This window comes from Passer domesticus, chromosome 3 (genome assembly GCF_036417665.1).
Source record: "Passer domesticus isolate bPasDom1 chromosome 3, bPasDom1.hap1, whole genome shotgun sequence".
NCBI classification, from domain to species: domain Eukaryota; kingdom Metazoa; phylum Chordata; class Aves; order Passeriformes; family Passeridae; genus Passer; species Passer domesticus.
This window is the reverse complement of record NC_087476.1, coordinates 62,308,432-62,323,187: the sequence shown is the minus strand read 5'-3', so window position 1 is coordinate 62,323,187 and position 14,756 is coordinate 62,308,432. Positions and strand designations below refer to the sequence as shown.

General features: G+C 42.3%; 1 protein-coding gene across 6 annotated transcripts in view; it reads right to left on the bottom strand.

Moving 5' to 3' along the window:
• Positions 1-795: 795 nt before the first annotated feature.
• Positions 796-14,756, bottom strand: part of HIVEP2 (HIVEP zinc finger 2) — a 136,549-nt gene continuing 122,588 nt past the window's right edge. For all 6 annotated transcript variants that reach the window (XM_064413492.1, XM_064413491.1, XM_064413495.1 and 3 more), the window contains 4 exons: positions 14,222-14,397; positions 11,531-11,632; positions 10,100-11,010; positions 796-3,339 (listed from right to left, as the gene is read on the bottom strand). In XM_064413492.1, coding sequence (XP_064269562.1) covers positions 2,521-3,339; positions 10,100-11,010; positions 11,531-11,632; positions 14,222-14,397 — 2,008 coding nt within the window. In that variant the 3' untranslated portion in view covers positions 796-2,520. The remainder of the gene's footprint in view (positions 3,340-10,099; positions 11,011-11,530; positions 11,633-14,221; positions 14,398-14,756) is intronic.

Sequence of the window (14,756 nt, the reverse complement as noted above, 5' to 3'; positions counted from 1 at the left end):
TGTAACCCAAAAATATCACATGTAATTTCAGTGATACTTGCTCATGGATTATAAAAAACAAAATGCCCCAGGGCTGAGAAGGTGGATGGCAAATTGCAGCTGCAAATTAATTAAAATAATCAAACAAGTCAGAGGTAACTCCCACAGTAAGAGGGTTGCTTACAAAGGCAATGTTAATAAAGCATTTACCATCAGGGGTTGCTTGGTTCCCTTTTAATAAAATATCTATGATTACCTGGTTAGCTGATCATTGTGCAGAGCATTTTGTTCTCAATGCAGCCATGAAGCCCAGGAGGAGAGAGGCTTTTATCAGATGGAGCTTGTTTATTTAAAATGTATAATTGAGTTCTCCTTTTTTTATGGAAGCATGATCCAACAGGCTGCTCATCTCCAACTACATATACTGTTTCTCCTCTCTCCAGTCTGAGATGAGCCAGTTTTCTGACACATGCTTTTCTTGGCAAGGTTGCCGCAATGATCTGGAATAAAGGCAGAACATTGCAATGGGTACGAGAAGCTAAGCTTTAATGTTTAGAAGTGGTCACTGTCCATTATGGTATTACACTAATCATATGCCATCATGCTAGAACTATGACAACATGCCACCTGTGGCTCTGCCCCCACACAGTAGTAGCGGAGAAATAAACTGGCTCAGTTTGATAATAGGTGAGAAAGCCAATAGATGGTCCACATTTTTCACTACCACTCACATTTTTAAGGGTTCTTCTTGTGCAGAATGCTGGAACACCAATAAACTTGGAAAATTCAAAGAACACATGAAAACTAGACACCTCATGCATGTAACTGTATATTTATTTCTTTTTAAAGAACACTCCTTAGATGTATTTTCAATATACAAACTTGTTTTCACAGATTTATAATCCACTAAATAGCACAAAATATAATCCAGGTCGTTGGTTTCTTTCATCTGTGCGTATGCATGCGTGTGTTTGAGTGTGTGTGTGTGTGCGTGCGTGCAGGCACGCATGCTGCTGGTGGTAGTGGTAACCCACCACACGTGTTCAAACACAAGCCCGGGCTCCTCCTCCCTTCCCTCTGGAGCAAACCTTGCCCAGGTGGAGACCCTACACTGGAAGACTGTGACTTTCTTGCCCATGAAACCCATTTCAGAAGAGGCCAGGGTGGCAGTGCTCTCTGCCTTGCCGGCAGGGCCACACACTTCCATCCACAGGACAGGACGGAACAGGACAGAACGGGAGCCTCCCCCGAAGCTGGCACAGGTATTGCAGTAGGGAGTGGCCAGCTGTGGAGTTCAAGTGCAAGGAAACACCTTTTTCTCCTCTCCAAAGCCCTCTCTGACACTCCAGGGCACTTCTTCATGACACCTACGCCCCTCGGTCAGCCCTCAGGAGCAGGGGACTGCAGGGCGCCGTGTGTCCAGCCAGCAGGCCAGCTCCTCGCCCAGCCCCAGGCAGCCGTAGGGGCCTTGCCACCCTGCTGCTGGAGGCCAGGCAGTGGGCCAGGACTCTGCTGGTCTCTGCCCTCTGGCAGCCAGCAGTGCCCCGGACCGCTCCTGGAAGCACCAGCGCAGCAAACCCTGCTGGGCCCGGTGAGCTACACAGATGGCACCAGTGATGCACGTATTTACATGGGGTGGAATGTTTTCCCATAGCTTTTTAAGGAGTATATAGATCAACATGTTCACATAAGACCAAATACTTTTAATATATTTATAACTGTTTTATAAAGCTTTGAAAAAACTCACAATAGCACATTGTTTTACTTTAATGCTTTACGGTACTATCAGTTTAAAATCACAATCAGCACTTAAGTTATAGTCAATCCGGCAAACAAGAGACAAAAAAAATTACAAGAGTTAAGAACTGACTGATACATCTTTTATCTTTTTTTTTTTAACTAATGCATAAGTGCAGAATAATATAAGATACTCTAGTTTAAATATCTTGTTTTACAATATACATTTTGTTCTAATTACGCAACAGTAAATCCCATGCTTCACATAGAAAAGCAATCCACAACATTAAGAAAAAAATTTACAATTTATGAAACAAAGTAAATAAATATTAGTATTACAGAATCAGAGCTGTACATAAAAGCTGTTCAGTTTTAATCATATAAAAATATGTTTTAGTGCAACCTCACATATATTGATGCTGTTCTGTTTTACATCATTTAGATCCAAGTGTCCAAAAAAGGAAAGAAATTACATTTATTACAAAGCAGATACACAAATTCTAAAATATGTACAAATTACTGCTAAAAAAATGCTTATAAGAATATAAGCAAAGTAAAGAAAAGGCACAAACATTCTGTACAATTTAAAAGTACCAGACCCAATAAGAATTTCAAATTTAGTTTTGGTCAGGCTCATGATGACTTGTTACTTTATCTAATTCTTTTGATATAACAAAAGTATATATAATAGCAAACTACTGTAACTTAGAACAGGCATGCTGTAAATTTGAATACTTTTTCTATCTCTAGAAAAAAAAAAAAAGTGGGGTAAATGTATGGGTGAAAGTCTCCATGCATCTCAGATCAATGCGGCTTGCTCTTCTCAGATGACGGATCTTTCCTTTCCTGTGTGCTTGATGGGGGGTCGCTCCTGCTGTGAAAGCCCAGCTGCTGGACATCCACAAAGCTCTTGCTGTAAAAGGTGGGATGGGCTGGCGCAGTCTGTGATGTACCAAAACTGTCCTGTTCACCACCGTGCAAGTCAGGATGGGTGGCTGAGGCACAGGGCTGGCCCGGCTCAGATCCACTAAAGTGTTTAATGCTAAAATGTGCACTTTCTAAGGGTTTCTGGTGAGGCTCAGAAGGCCTCTGCAGCTGCTCCGCCCCGTGCAGAACGGCTTCTTCTGTGGCGATTCGCAGAGAGGCTATGGCTTTTGTACAAGTCTGTATGTTCTCCTCCTGCTCCCTCTCGGTAGCCACGACACTGTCCTCGGATGTGCTCTGAGCCAGCAACAGCAGCGGCGAGGAGGGGGCGCTGGGGGGAGCAGCGGGGTGCAAGCTGTGCGGAGAGGTACGTTTCTCATGGTGCTTAGAAATGCTGTACGGCTCTTTTGTGAGGGCTTCCGCAGGTCCTCTTTGCTTCTCCTCAGAGACCTCCCTCTGCAGGGCCAGAGTGGACGGAGAATGTAAACCTGAAAGGGCCACGGGGACTGAATGGACCATCTGGATACCCCCAATAGGCATCATGGGGATAGGTGCTCGGATCTGCTGCTGGGAGTGTAGTGGAAGGTGACTGAAGACGTAGTCGTTCGGACCTTCAGGGAACAGGCTAGACCTGCGGTGCTCCATGCCTCCTTTTTCTCCATATATGTTGAAGTAAGGTGCCTGAGACAACCCCCTCCTCTGTAAACAGAAGAAAAACAAAAGAGATGTCAGCACTGCTACGATCAGAATTCTTGTCTGGCTGCCAAACCACCTATCTGCTTTCCTGTCTAACACAGCCTCCCATTCACGAAGCACCTTTCATCCAGATGGATCCCAAAGCATTTGGAAAACTCCACTAATTGCATATCCAAACAACAGAGGAGGTTTTGCTTAGCTCAGCCCTACAGGGCTCATGCCTCTGAGGTGAAAGGCAGTGGCTAGTTAAGAGAGTTCAGCAACACAATGCAGCAATTTAGGTCAGGAAGTGGAGGGTATTATATTCAACTGAAACTTTGAACAGAATTTGGGGTAGATAGATTTTCATTCCTCAGGAAAAAATTTAGCCAGGAGATCCATCTTACCCTCTCTTTTGGAAAAGTATGCTGGTATTTAAACTTTATTGCAGAAAAGTACACATCTGAACATCCCCTGCTCAGCACACTGCTTGGCGTAACAGGGAATATCTGACAGCATGTATGTGTTTACTGCCTTCTGAAAAATCTGCTCTTGAGCCCTACAGAAGGCACTTGCTCCCTGGGAGCTTTACCCAATCCTTGGTGAAAGCAGATGGGTATTTCCATGCAAGTTCAAGTGTCTCTGTGTGATGAAGACACAAATGTTTTTAGTCACTGAGACAATGGAGCACCCCTCTGGCTTATCTGCAGTGTAAACAATAAATAATAACAAAAGCACAGGCATCAGCTGTGAGCAAAAGTGATGATTCTGTCCCAGGGAGACTCACCCACTCATAATGGGATTGAGAAGAATGGGGGATTTTGTGACGGCTAATAAAAGCCAATCTCGCAATATTGACATTTTCACTGCCTTCCCATTGCTTCCTGCCTTGAAAGAATAAATAGCTCCATCTCCACTCAGTATTAAATATGCCCTGGACTTTTGGGTTCCTTTTTATTTTCATTCCTAAGTTTTAAAGTTTGTTTGCTATCTGATGATTAAGTATCATTTATTGCTGACCAGAGGAGTAATGATGACAGAAGTGCAGGATGACATTTCCATAATTATATGTGGGATTTGGCCACACATCTCTCAGGGACTCTCATATGAAATTAAATGAATGAAAATGCTCATCTCTGCTCTGCAAATTGACCAAACATGGATCAATTGCCCCAGAGCTGTAATGCTACCACAGCCTTGGTGTGGCAGCCTGAGGACTGTGCTGCTAAATGCCAATGCACTGAAGTGGCAGCACTTCACTGCTGGGAAATCCTAGCTCTCAAGGCATTAAGCAACCTCTTGATCCCATCCTAGGGAGCTGGTTTAGGGGGCAATTAAATATTCAGTTTCTGTGCTACCCAACGGCTCAATCTCACTGTGCTCAGATGCTTTGTCCTGTTTAATATAAATCAATGTTGAGACAGGAAAGGGTGACCCATAATCATCAGAGTCAAACTTCAGAGATATTATTCAGAGACTAATCTATGTTGGGAATTTTCCTATTCAGAAAGTGAGACGCTTGAGTCTCATAAAAGAGAAACTGCCATAAGAAAGCACAGTGACAGCACATTATATTGCTGAATGGGGAAAACTATACAAAATACACTGCAACTGCCAAGCCACAAGACAGTTCACCTACCCTGTCAGTCCTTCCTATCACTAACTTCACCTCTGCACAGCTGCTTGCCCTCTATTTTTTTCCATCTTTGGTCTGTCAGTTTCTCAGTCATATTGTCCTTTTGGACATTTCCTACACCATGACATTTATTGCTATTACATCTGATGTGAACTTGGGCTAAGGGAAATTGAGCAAAAAAATGAGTAAAACTCATCAAAGAATAAACCTAGTCACACACAAATCTCTAATTGAGAAAGACATTGGCTTCATGTTTTACCCTGCCAGAGTTTCATAAGGGAAGAGAGCAATAGTCTGTCCTTGCTGAATAGAGGTGGCTAACATGACAGAAACTGCTGTGTGCTTCAAGATCTACACCATCATCCAATATATGTTTCATATGCCTGATTTTTAACACAGACAGTGACAGTGTGTGCATGTCACTAGATACTTTTCAAGCCTGGCTGGGCACATACTGGATTATTTTTTTCTAGCCCTGGCAGGTGAGTTTGGAAACAGTTAACATAAATTACTGTTACATAAGATACAATTACTAGTTAACCGTTCCTACCTCTAACCCTGTTTTTATTGCCTTTACCAATATTTAGCATTTTCATTCCTTCAAGCAGACACACACATTCACAGAGAAAGCCTGTGTCTTTTCAACAAGCATCCAGAAAATCTAAAGACTTTCTGCAGTTGACAGGGTAAGTATTTGACTACACAGCACAGAGCAGGAAGCCATGGCATCTTTTTGCAGTGCAGTCAGAATGGGTTGCTCTTAGTCCTGTGAACTGAGCTCTTCTCTTTGTCAGGTGATGGGAATCCAGTTCATTTCCTATTAATTCTCATTTGTTACAGTTTAGCATATTTCCCTTCAGCTCCAGGTAACATACAATTTCCCAAGCAACAGAATTCTGTAGCAGCTCTTGACTAAAATGCTCTGACCTGGTCACAAAGCTAGACTGCCACATTACACCCCTGAGCAAAGCCATATCCAGCTTCACAAGTCCCCCAGAATGCCTCAGGGATGAGATGGGGTTTACCCTGTATCTGGTACATCACCCAAATCAGGCTGTGCAAGATTAAGAGGAAGATCACATTTCAAAGCCAAGCACCCTTCACAGACATCCTCTGGGCAGCCTCAGACCACAGCTTGCAAAAACATGTTGGGTGGAAAACAGTCTCTTTGATTAGTATGTCATAATGTACTTGAGGTTTTTTAAAGTTAAAAATCAGAAAACACTGAACTCTATAGTGAAAATCAGTAACAGAGCACATTACCAATGTGCTCCTGAAAGACATGATGCCCAATAAAGTGACTGTAACTCCGTGTGGCCCTCACTTTCAGGATCAGCTCAATTTGCAACCCAGCACAGAATTCACCACAGTAACCCAGATGCATCAGTGAACCTGTTTACAGTTTACCTGGAATTCAGAAGTTTCTGGCTCTCTGTACAAGAATGCACTTCACTCAAGATGATAAAGTAGTGAGTATTTGGGAAGTGATTTAATATCCATGTTCAGGATGATCAAAGGACCTTAAATCCTATCAATTTTCAAGTGGTCATAGAGGTGCCTAATTCCCTTCAGCGCTTCTGAATATATCAAGACAGGCTTCAGACTTCAAAATGAATGAGATGAGCAACAAGACGGCAACAGAAGCAAAATCCACTACTGCCTAGAAGCTACAATAGTTGTGAGAGACAAGTGTGTACCACTCACAGCAAGGTACCATCTCAATCTCATTGTGTCTATCCTGGGACTGGAAGAAGAGGCAAAGGTTCTGGTCTGCACTAGGAAGTAGCAGGGTGTACTAAGGGTTGGGACAAGCAGGAGTGGAGTGAAAACTGTTTGTGCTGGATCCCATATTCACAATGCAAGTGTTGTGGGTTTGGAAGGGAAGGTTGCTTCAGATTAGCCCTATGTGGCCTCTTTGCAGTCACTTGGATGGCCATTCACAGTTCAAGGACACCTGCTGCCCTCCTGCTGCACATATTCAGTTTAATTCCATCTGACAACAATCCAGGTCCCTTACTCCAAGACTGATCTGAAACTGTGAGTCAAAGCACAAAATATGTGACAACAGAGAAATATGCCTGATCCAAACTAAAATGCTAAAAGAGATTCACTCAGAGTGAACAAATTAAGCCTTCCTATTACTTCTCTTTCATTCAGGACTGGGAGAAGATGACTGGGAAGAAGAATTTGAGCCCTTTGAAAATGGCATCAGCCTCCTCAATAAGGAAATAAACTTCTGCCATTGACAGAACAGAAGATCCCAAATTTATTTATTTATTATGTATTTAGAGAGCAGAAGATATCTGGCATTAATTTTAAAGACATCAATTTAACTAGTCAAAGCCAAGTGTGACCCAGCGTACACTGGAGACTTAGGCTACTTTAGAGAGAGTATTCTGTTGCAAGAGTGTATCCTGCTATTGGTTGCCAAATGTAAAAAAAGTGTGTATTTTCCTGTATTTTTATACAATCTAAAAAAATATTTACTTTCACCATGCTCTTTTCCACTTCCTAAACAAATAATTTTAATTGCTTTCTATGTGGTGCTTTCACTGCCTGACCACTTTACAAGCCTTTTGTATGAGACCACCAAAGTGCATGGACATTCAAGAGAAAGCAAGATGAAGAGCAACTAGACCAGCACTGGTCAAGGAGACTAGAGCAAATACATCAGTTTCAGCTGAGAAGAAAGAAAACTGGCCTCTTCTGAGAACTGCAGGCACTAGAAGCACAAAACTGCCCTTACTCCTGCAAGGACTGGGAACTCAGTGCAGCTCTTAAAGTACTTTAAGGATTGTAAGCCATCATGAGCATCACCAATGCAGCTGCTAATGATGTTCTGGTTTGCTGGATTTCACTACACTATAAAGTGAAAAACAACCTTTATTCCTTTTTCTTCTCTGACAGCTTTCATTTATAGCAGGCTTAGGTGCTATTTGTCTTCCCACATGCTGAGTATAATAACTTGTGTTTCACTTAAGCTTGTCTAATGTTTGGCTAAAGTACATTTTCCAGAAAGGCATCAAGAGACAAGGAATGCATCTTTCCTCCCTTGCAGTCATTTGTTGCAATGGGCAATCATCCTCACCTGTCATTTTTTTTCATTTAAGTTTGCCTGGGCTCCACTTCCAGTGCTGCCTCCTCTATTCAGGTTGTAGTGACTCTACTGAGGTCTGGCCCTCTCTCTCAAACACTCAACATGCCATCAAGTTACTGAGGCTTTCTGTAAGACAACTGGTTTTTTACATTGTGTTTTTCACTACCACATGCCTGACTCTACCCCAAAAACAAGGTAAGCATTAGAAGTCCACCTGGCACGGTGGACTTTTCAAAAGAAGGAGTAAGAAGTGCTAAGAGAGTCCTTACAATGTGCTAATGCCTTGCTGGAAGGTGTGCATAATGCGTAAGAAAGATATTACAGCAAGAACTGTCAGATGGCCAAGGATTACTGTTAAAATACGGTTTTGCTAGCATCATTACACATCTAAAATCTTTACTACAGGATGCCAGGGTGTATCATGTGGAACATGAGGAACTGGGGCACCCTGCACAATGCCAGATGTAGAATCCCATATGATCCCATCCATTTGGTAGTAAGACATCATGACTACTTATACTGGTGACTCTTCACCCACTTGTGCTTCCTCAGTCGAACTGCTGGTGGGATTTGTATCCTCTCTCAGCTGTGCAGTGATCATTTCTGTGAGAGTTCAGCAGGGTTTCAGCATGCCCTTTCTCAAGAACCATTTAATCAATCAGTCACCCTCTCCAATGCTCTCCTAAACAACTTTCTAGGTCATGGGGCAATGTCTAAGATGTGGGAGAAGCACCTGTGTTGCTCTCTCCTATAAATATATCCCCTCAAGTTGCAGCTTTCCCTTATACCCCTGAAATTCTGGGAAATCACTTTTGGATCTGCCAGGCTGGCAGCATCTCAGCTCTTTTTGTCCATCCCTGCTCCAACCATCTTTGTCCAGGTGCACCCTTCACTCCTTTCCTGGAAGCACATAACACATCAGCCTGACTTTACAGAGAAAATCACACCAGAGCTGAGAAATGCTGGCTGTATGAGCTCAGGGTTCAATTCTTCTCCTCCACAGAGGAACACTGCAAAGACTACATGGAGAGCCAAAAGATTGGGAATGGGGAAGCAGGTAGAAGAGGCCATCCAAGAGAAGAGCAGGGAGCAAGGAGCTCTGAGGTAACCTGAGACTGTCACAGCTTGCCCAGGTTGAACCCACACACAGGCACACAGTGAGAGGGCAGCCACAACAGCATCATGGTGAGGAAAGCACAGTAAATGAATAAGTAAATTCACACCTAGCAAGGCCATTCCTTAACTCTGAAGATGTAATATATTTGTGGTGGGAGTGCTTTGTGAATGTTAGGGCAGGTCAAAGTGCCAGTCTGGCAGTTTCTGAGAGCTGATTTACTAAAAGGGAAGAGCACAGACAGCAGCTGCACAAATTTTGCATATTTCCACCCAAACGGTTGCGGCACTTTCTGTGGGGCATACAGCTGCCTGCTCCTCTTACACAATAATATACTTTAAATTCCAGCCACAGATCATGATTTCAGTGTGCACTTTGCTTTTCTAAGAGGTTCCATTATCTCAGCATTTTTATTCCATTAAACAGTGATGGGCACCATACCACAAGAACAGGGCTTTAAGCCTTGACTTTGGCTGGATCTCACCTAAGAGTCCAGAAAGTACGAGATTTTTTACAGTGCAGAAGGAAGCCTCACTAAACATGTAAGCTTTCTGGACAATTTAAAAATTTTTAAATTATATCTCTATATATGTATATATATATACACACACATACATACATATATATATATATATATATATATATATATATATGTAATGAATATGGAGGCAGAAAATGCAAACCAACCTAATTCCATTGAAGTTCATGGAGCTACTCAGGGTTCTACCAAGTGAACACTTGCCCCTTAGGCTGACTCTAGTACATCTAAATGAATCAGCATCCTTGTTCTCTGTCTATTCCAAATTTCTTGCATTTGTTTCTGGACTTCCCACCAAGACTCAAAGTTTATGCTTTCTTCTACAAAGCTGCAAAGATTTTTGAAATGCTCAAATTCAGTAAGAGCACAAGAGGAATGAAAATATTCTCTCATACTTACTGAATGTCCCACTGGAATAGATTCAGACTGTAAATATTGACCCATGGACAATGCTGGATTATGGTACAAGCCCCTCCGGGGAGATGCCGCTCTAACGGAGGCCATATATCTCCTCTCTCGCCTGGGAGACAAATCTCTTCGAACAGACACATCTTTCCCTGGTGACATTGGTCTCCTCGGCGATAGGTGACGTCTTGGTGACACGTCCCGTCTTGGTGATAACTCTCTCCTCAGCACAGCCTCCTTGCGCGGGGAAAGGTGTCTCATGGGTGAAATATCGCGTCGGGGTGACAGATGTCTTCTGGGTGACAAATCCCCTTTTGGCATTAAATACCTCTTTGGTGAGTTATCTCTGTAGGGTGAAGAATCGTAGCCAGGTGACGATTGTTGGCTGGAAGGTGAGAGGTCCCTCGGAGAAGAACTGGGATCTAACGAAAGCGTGTAATCTTCATCCATGCTGCTGGGTATGTCCAATCTGTCTTTATCTGGCTCTGAATCCGTACTCTTACTCTGGAAAAACCTCTGGTATTCTGTCATTTGTGTGTCGTCACAGGAGTCACTTGGTGTTATAAGCTGAGTAACCTGAATGCTAGGTAAGGTGACCAAGTAACTGATGAGGGAAGAGTGTCCCACTGAAAGGGAGCCCTCTGGGGAAGCCCCCTGAGATGCCCCAGCCGAGTTCACTGACAGGGAGGAGAATCGAGGGGGCTGTGGGCTGGTGCTTCTTGATCTGGTTTTTGGTGTCGAGTCTCCCTGAGTATCATCAAAATCATCCTCATCTTCATCATCATCATCGTTGTCATCGCCATCCTCGCCATCCGATTCCTCGGCATCAGAAAACTGGTGCTCTGCTGACAGCCCTGCCAGGTTGCTGCTCTTCTCTGCTTCCTGCTGCATGTCCTCCATATTTTCTGAAACAACCACAGCAAGTCCAAATGATTAGCACATATCTCACCTCTCACGCCACAACCATTCCCCGCCCAGCACACTCAATGCCATCGTTGGATGCTCTTCATCTGGGATGGCTGCATAAAGCCATTCCTCATTGACTAAAACCATCTTTTTTTTCAAAATAATACCTAAAATTCTATACTTGACATATAAAAGCAAATTCATCCTGTACCACCTTGTAATTTCACTATTGGAACCTCATATGAGACAGATCACAGCAGGCCATATTTTTATTTCTAGTAGCTTCACGTAAAAAAGTATAACCCAGACAACTAAATAGGATTTTTCTTTTTTTACTTCCTGTTTATTAAAACATTAACTCTCAATTAAAAAATGCCCCAAATACCCGTAATATATTTTTCCATGCCCATCACTGTGCTAAAGTGCAGTGAGTCATTTGCAGACTCCATACTTTCCGTACTTTTGTTGGAATGAGGCCATTCCAACTAAATTAAATAATTTTGACATATTTTGACATACCTGCTTCTTCAGTTTCAGCATCATCTACAGATGTCATTGATACTCCAAGCTCCAAGCATTTTTTCATGTGTGCTTTAGACTTCATATGTTTTGTCAGATTTCCTATGGATCAGAGATTAATGTAATTAACGGACAACAACAAAGATGATTATTAAAGTAAGGTTTTGGTGTATCTTAACTCCATTTATGATAATAGGGTTTAGCTTTAGAAAACAGCACAACAGACAGGGCTGACTCATAAATACCACTGGCCTCAATGCCTATGTTAATGAGAGTAGGTTTTCATATCTTTAGAAAATAAAATATTCAAATAAACTAAAGGCCTGAGAGGTACATAGGCATCTCTCCAATTTTCCACATGATATTTAGGCACCCCTACAAAACTCACTTTTGGATGTTATCTGTTCCTGGCCTCACTGTTTATGACACATACAGACTGCCTAGACATCAAAGTAAGTTCACAGCACAGCAGCCATTCAGGGCTCATGCTCTTATTTACACAGTGGCACTTTCTAGGTAAGGGCTCTCCCATTTACTTTGCACATGGTTTCCAAATGCTCCATGTATTTGAAGCATTTGGAAGCAAAAGTTCCTCACAAAAAAAAAAAAAACAGAAGACAGTTATAGGAGACTTCTCTATGCAAGTTTACCATCTAGATGCAGTGTCTAAACTGAGAGGAGCTGTGCTTACAGCATCCACCTGGGATGTGGGAAATTCAGGTTCAGCTCCCAGATTTAGAGTACGGATCTAAACCAGACACAGCGGAGATTTGAAAGCAAATCTCCCATTCCCCTGAGGGAGCAATCTAACACTAGACTATTGACTTTCTGGAGTGCTTGTCTTGGTCTGTTTTTTCATAGATTAAAAAAATGGGTTGAGATTGGCCCCAAGAGACATTTCATGACAAAGAATTTTGAGCACAAAGCAAAAGCTGGAGAATATCGCTCTAATCCATTTGCCACTTCAGCCTCCTTTTAAACACCCAAAAGGGAAAGCATGGCACAAACAAACTCAACCCACTACCAAGACATGGTGCTTCTTAGCTCCAGGAAAACCTTCTGGAAATGCATTTATGCTGCTTCTAGTACCCCAACAAGCATCTCCAGAGAGTGTTGTGGCACATGCCATCTTGGGTCAGGAACACTGCACTCTTCTGCTGGGTAGTGCAGGTGTGCTTAGAAACTCACAATACTCTTCTCTGACTTTCAGCTCCAGCTAGTTTAAATAATTCCCTTCTCACTAGGAGTTTCTTGAGCCTGTGCACTGCGTGAAAAAATCTAACTTGGCCATTGATGCTTCTGGGTGGCTAAATGCTCAGAAAAACTGAAAACCTAAGTACCTTTGAAAGTACTCTCAGCAAAGTAGCAACAGTATTATGAGGCTGACAACTGCTTATAATCAGTAATGCACCAGTTAAACACTCGTACTTCAAAGGCTAATCTAGTCTCTTGCTACTCGTGACCTTCCTGTGCAATAGCAAACCACCTTCTCCATGTTTCTTCTTCTTTGTCAGAAATGCCAGCCAGAGCAAGCAATTTCTCTTTTTTTTTTTTTTTACCATGACACCTCTTCTTCTTCCTGGAATTTCCTCTCTGAACACAGCTATAAAACCACAATACTGTCATGTACTTCAAGTCCCCACTCAAGACCCATTCCTCCAGCAATGTCCAATGTAAGCAATGATATCAGAGCAGCTCACCAGATGTTCTACTGGGACTACAAACAAGCAGCTCCTTGTCTTTGTCTCTACATGCCCATGAATGTTCCCATCTTAAATTAGGCTGATGGGTGTACTACCATCCATCAGCTGTTCCCATCTTTGGCACAGGAAGAACTGCTGGAGTCATGGAAACTATTACAATTCTCAATCCTCAAAACAGCCATGAAGCTGCACAGGGATCTTGGGAGAATTTTCCTTCAGCTTCCTTTCTCCCCCTTTGAGTTGTTTCACTGCACTGAGACTAGAATCCATTCTTTTGTCTGCCAAAGGGAAGCTAAGAAACTAAGAATGTAAGGCTCATTTAGGCTGAGCTACAAAGAAATGATACCAAGGAAAGGATTTTTTTTTCAAGGAGATGGTTGCATCACGAATCTGAATTCCAAAGAACACCATTATCTGTGGCCACGGGGTGACAAATGGAAGCTTTTTTCTGTGCTGATAAATACATGTGAACAGAAGCTATCAGATCTCTATTCATAATTAATGCCACAGTGGATGGACTGGCCCATCTAGGAGACATATATTATTTATAAACTTGAAACTGACCCACTGTAAAGCCTGTAAAGGCATGTATTCCTCAGCAGCTGATGCTCTGCTTCTACATTATGTCATAAGAAGTATGGTCTCCTGGTAGCATTTAAGTGTTGCTGCAATTAAAATTTGCACCATGTAACAATGTTGGCAGAGTCTTATTTTTCAGGGTGGTTCTTATGCTACTACATTTTCTCTGCAGACAGAAGGACCTGCCAAGAGCCTCTAGATCTTAATGAAACTATCCAAGGAGTCTCAGAGTCTTACAAAATCCCTGGATCAATTAAACAGAAGAGAACAAACTATCTTATACAGTCCTGTATAAACACAACAATTTTATTCTGAAGAAAATACTCTGTTTGATTGCAATGGGTGATTGGATTCCAGAGGGAAAAATAGCTCCAGAAGTGGCAAGAATTCAGCAAAAAAGGTCAAGTACCTTTAGTTTTGAAGGCAAAATTGCACAGCTTGCATACATAAGGCCGGACATCAGTGTGAGTGCGGATATGTTTTTTGAGCATGCTTGGCTTTTTACAGCGAATACCACATTCTTCACAAATGTACTTTCCTCGGCCACGACCTCTGACATAGACATAATCCTCATTTGATTTATACCTGTGGGAAGAGAGTAAGTATTTAAGTCATACAGACTTTAGGTCTGATACATGTACAAACATCACTTCTATGCATCTGATCCTCATAATCAATGTAAACTCAGAGAGAAGTCCAAAGGAACTACTGAATTTTCAGTATGGAACTCATAAAGTATTTGGCTTTCAGAGAATGTACTGGTCCCAATGTATTTAAACAATATGAGACCAACAGGCTGCAGTATGAGAACAGTATAAGCACCTTGTCAGGAAACCAATGAACAACCATTCCTATAGACACAACACCAAATATAAGCCTGCAGGTTGGATTTCAGCTCACTGTAGTCTTATACAGCACAGATATTTACCACCACTGAAAACAGA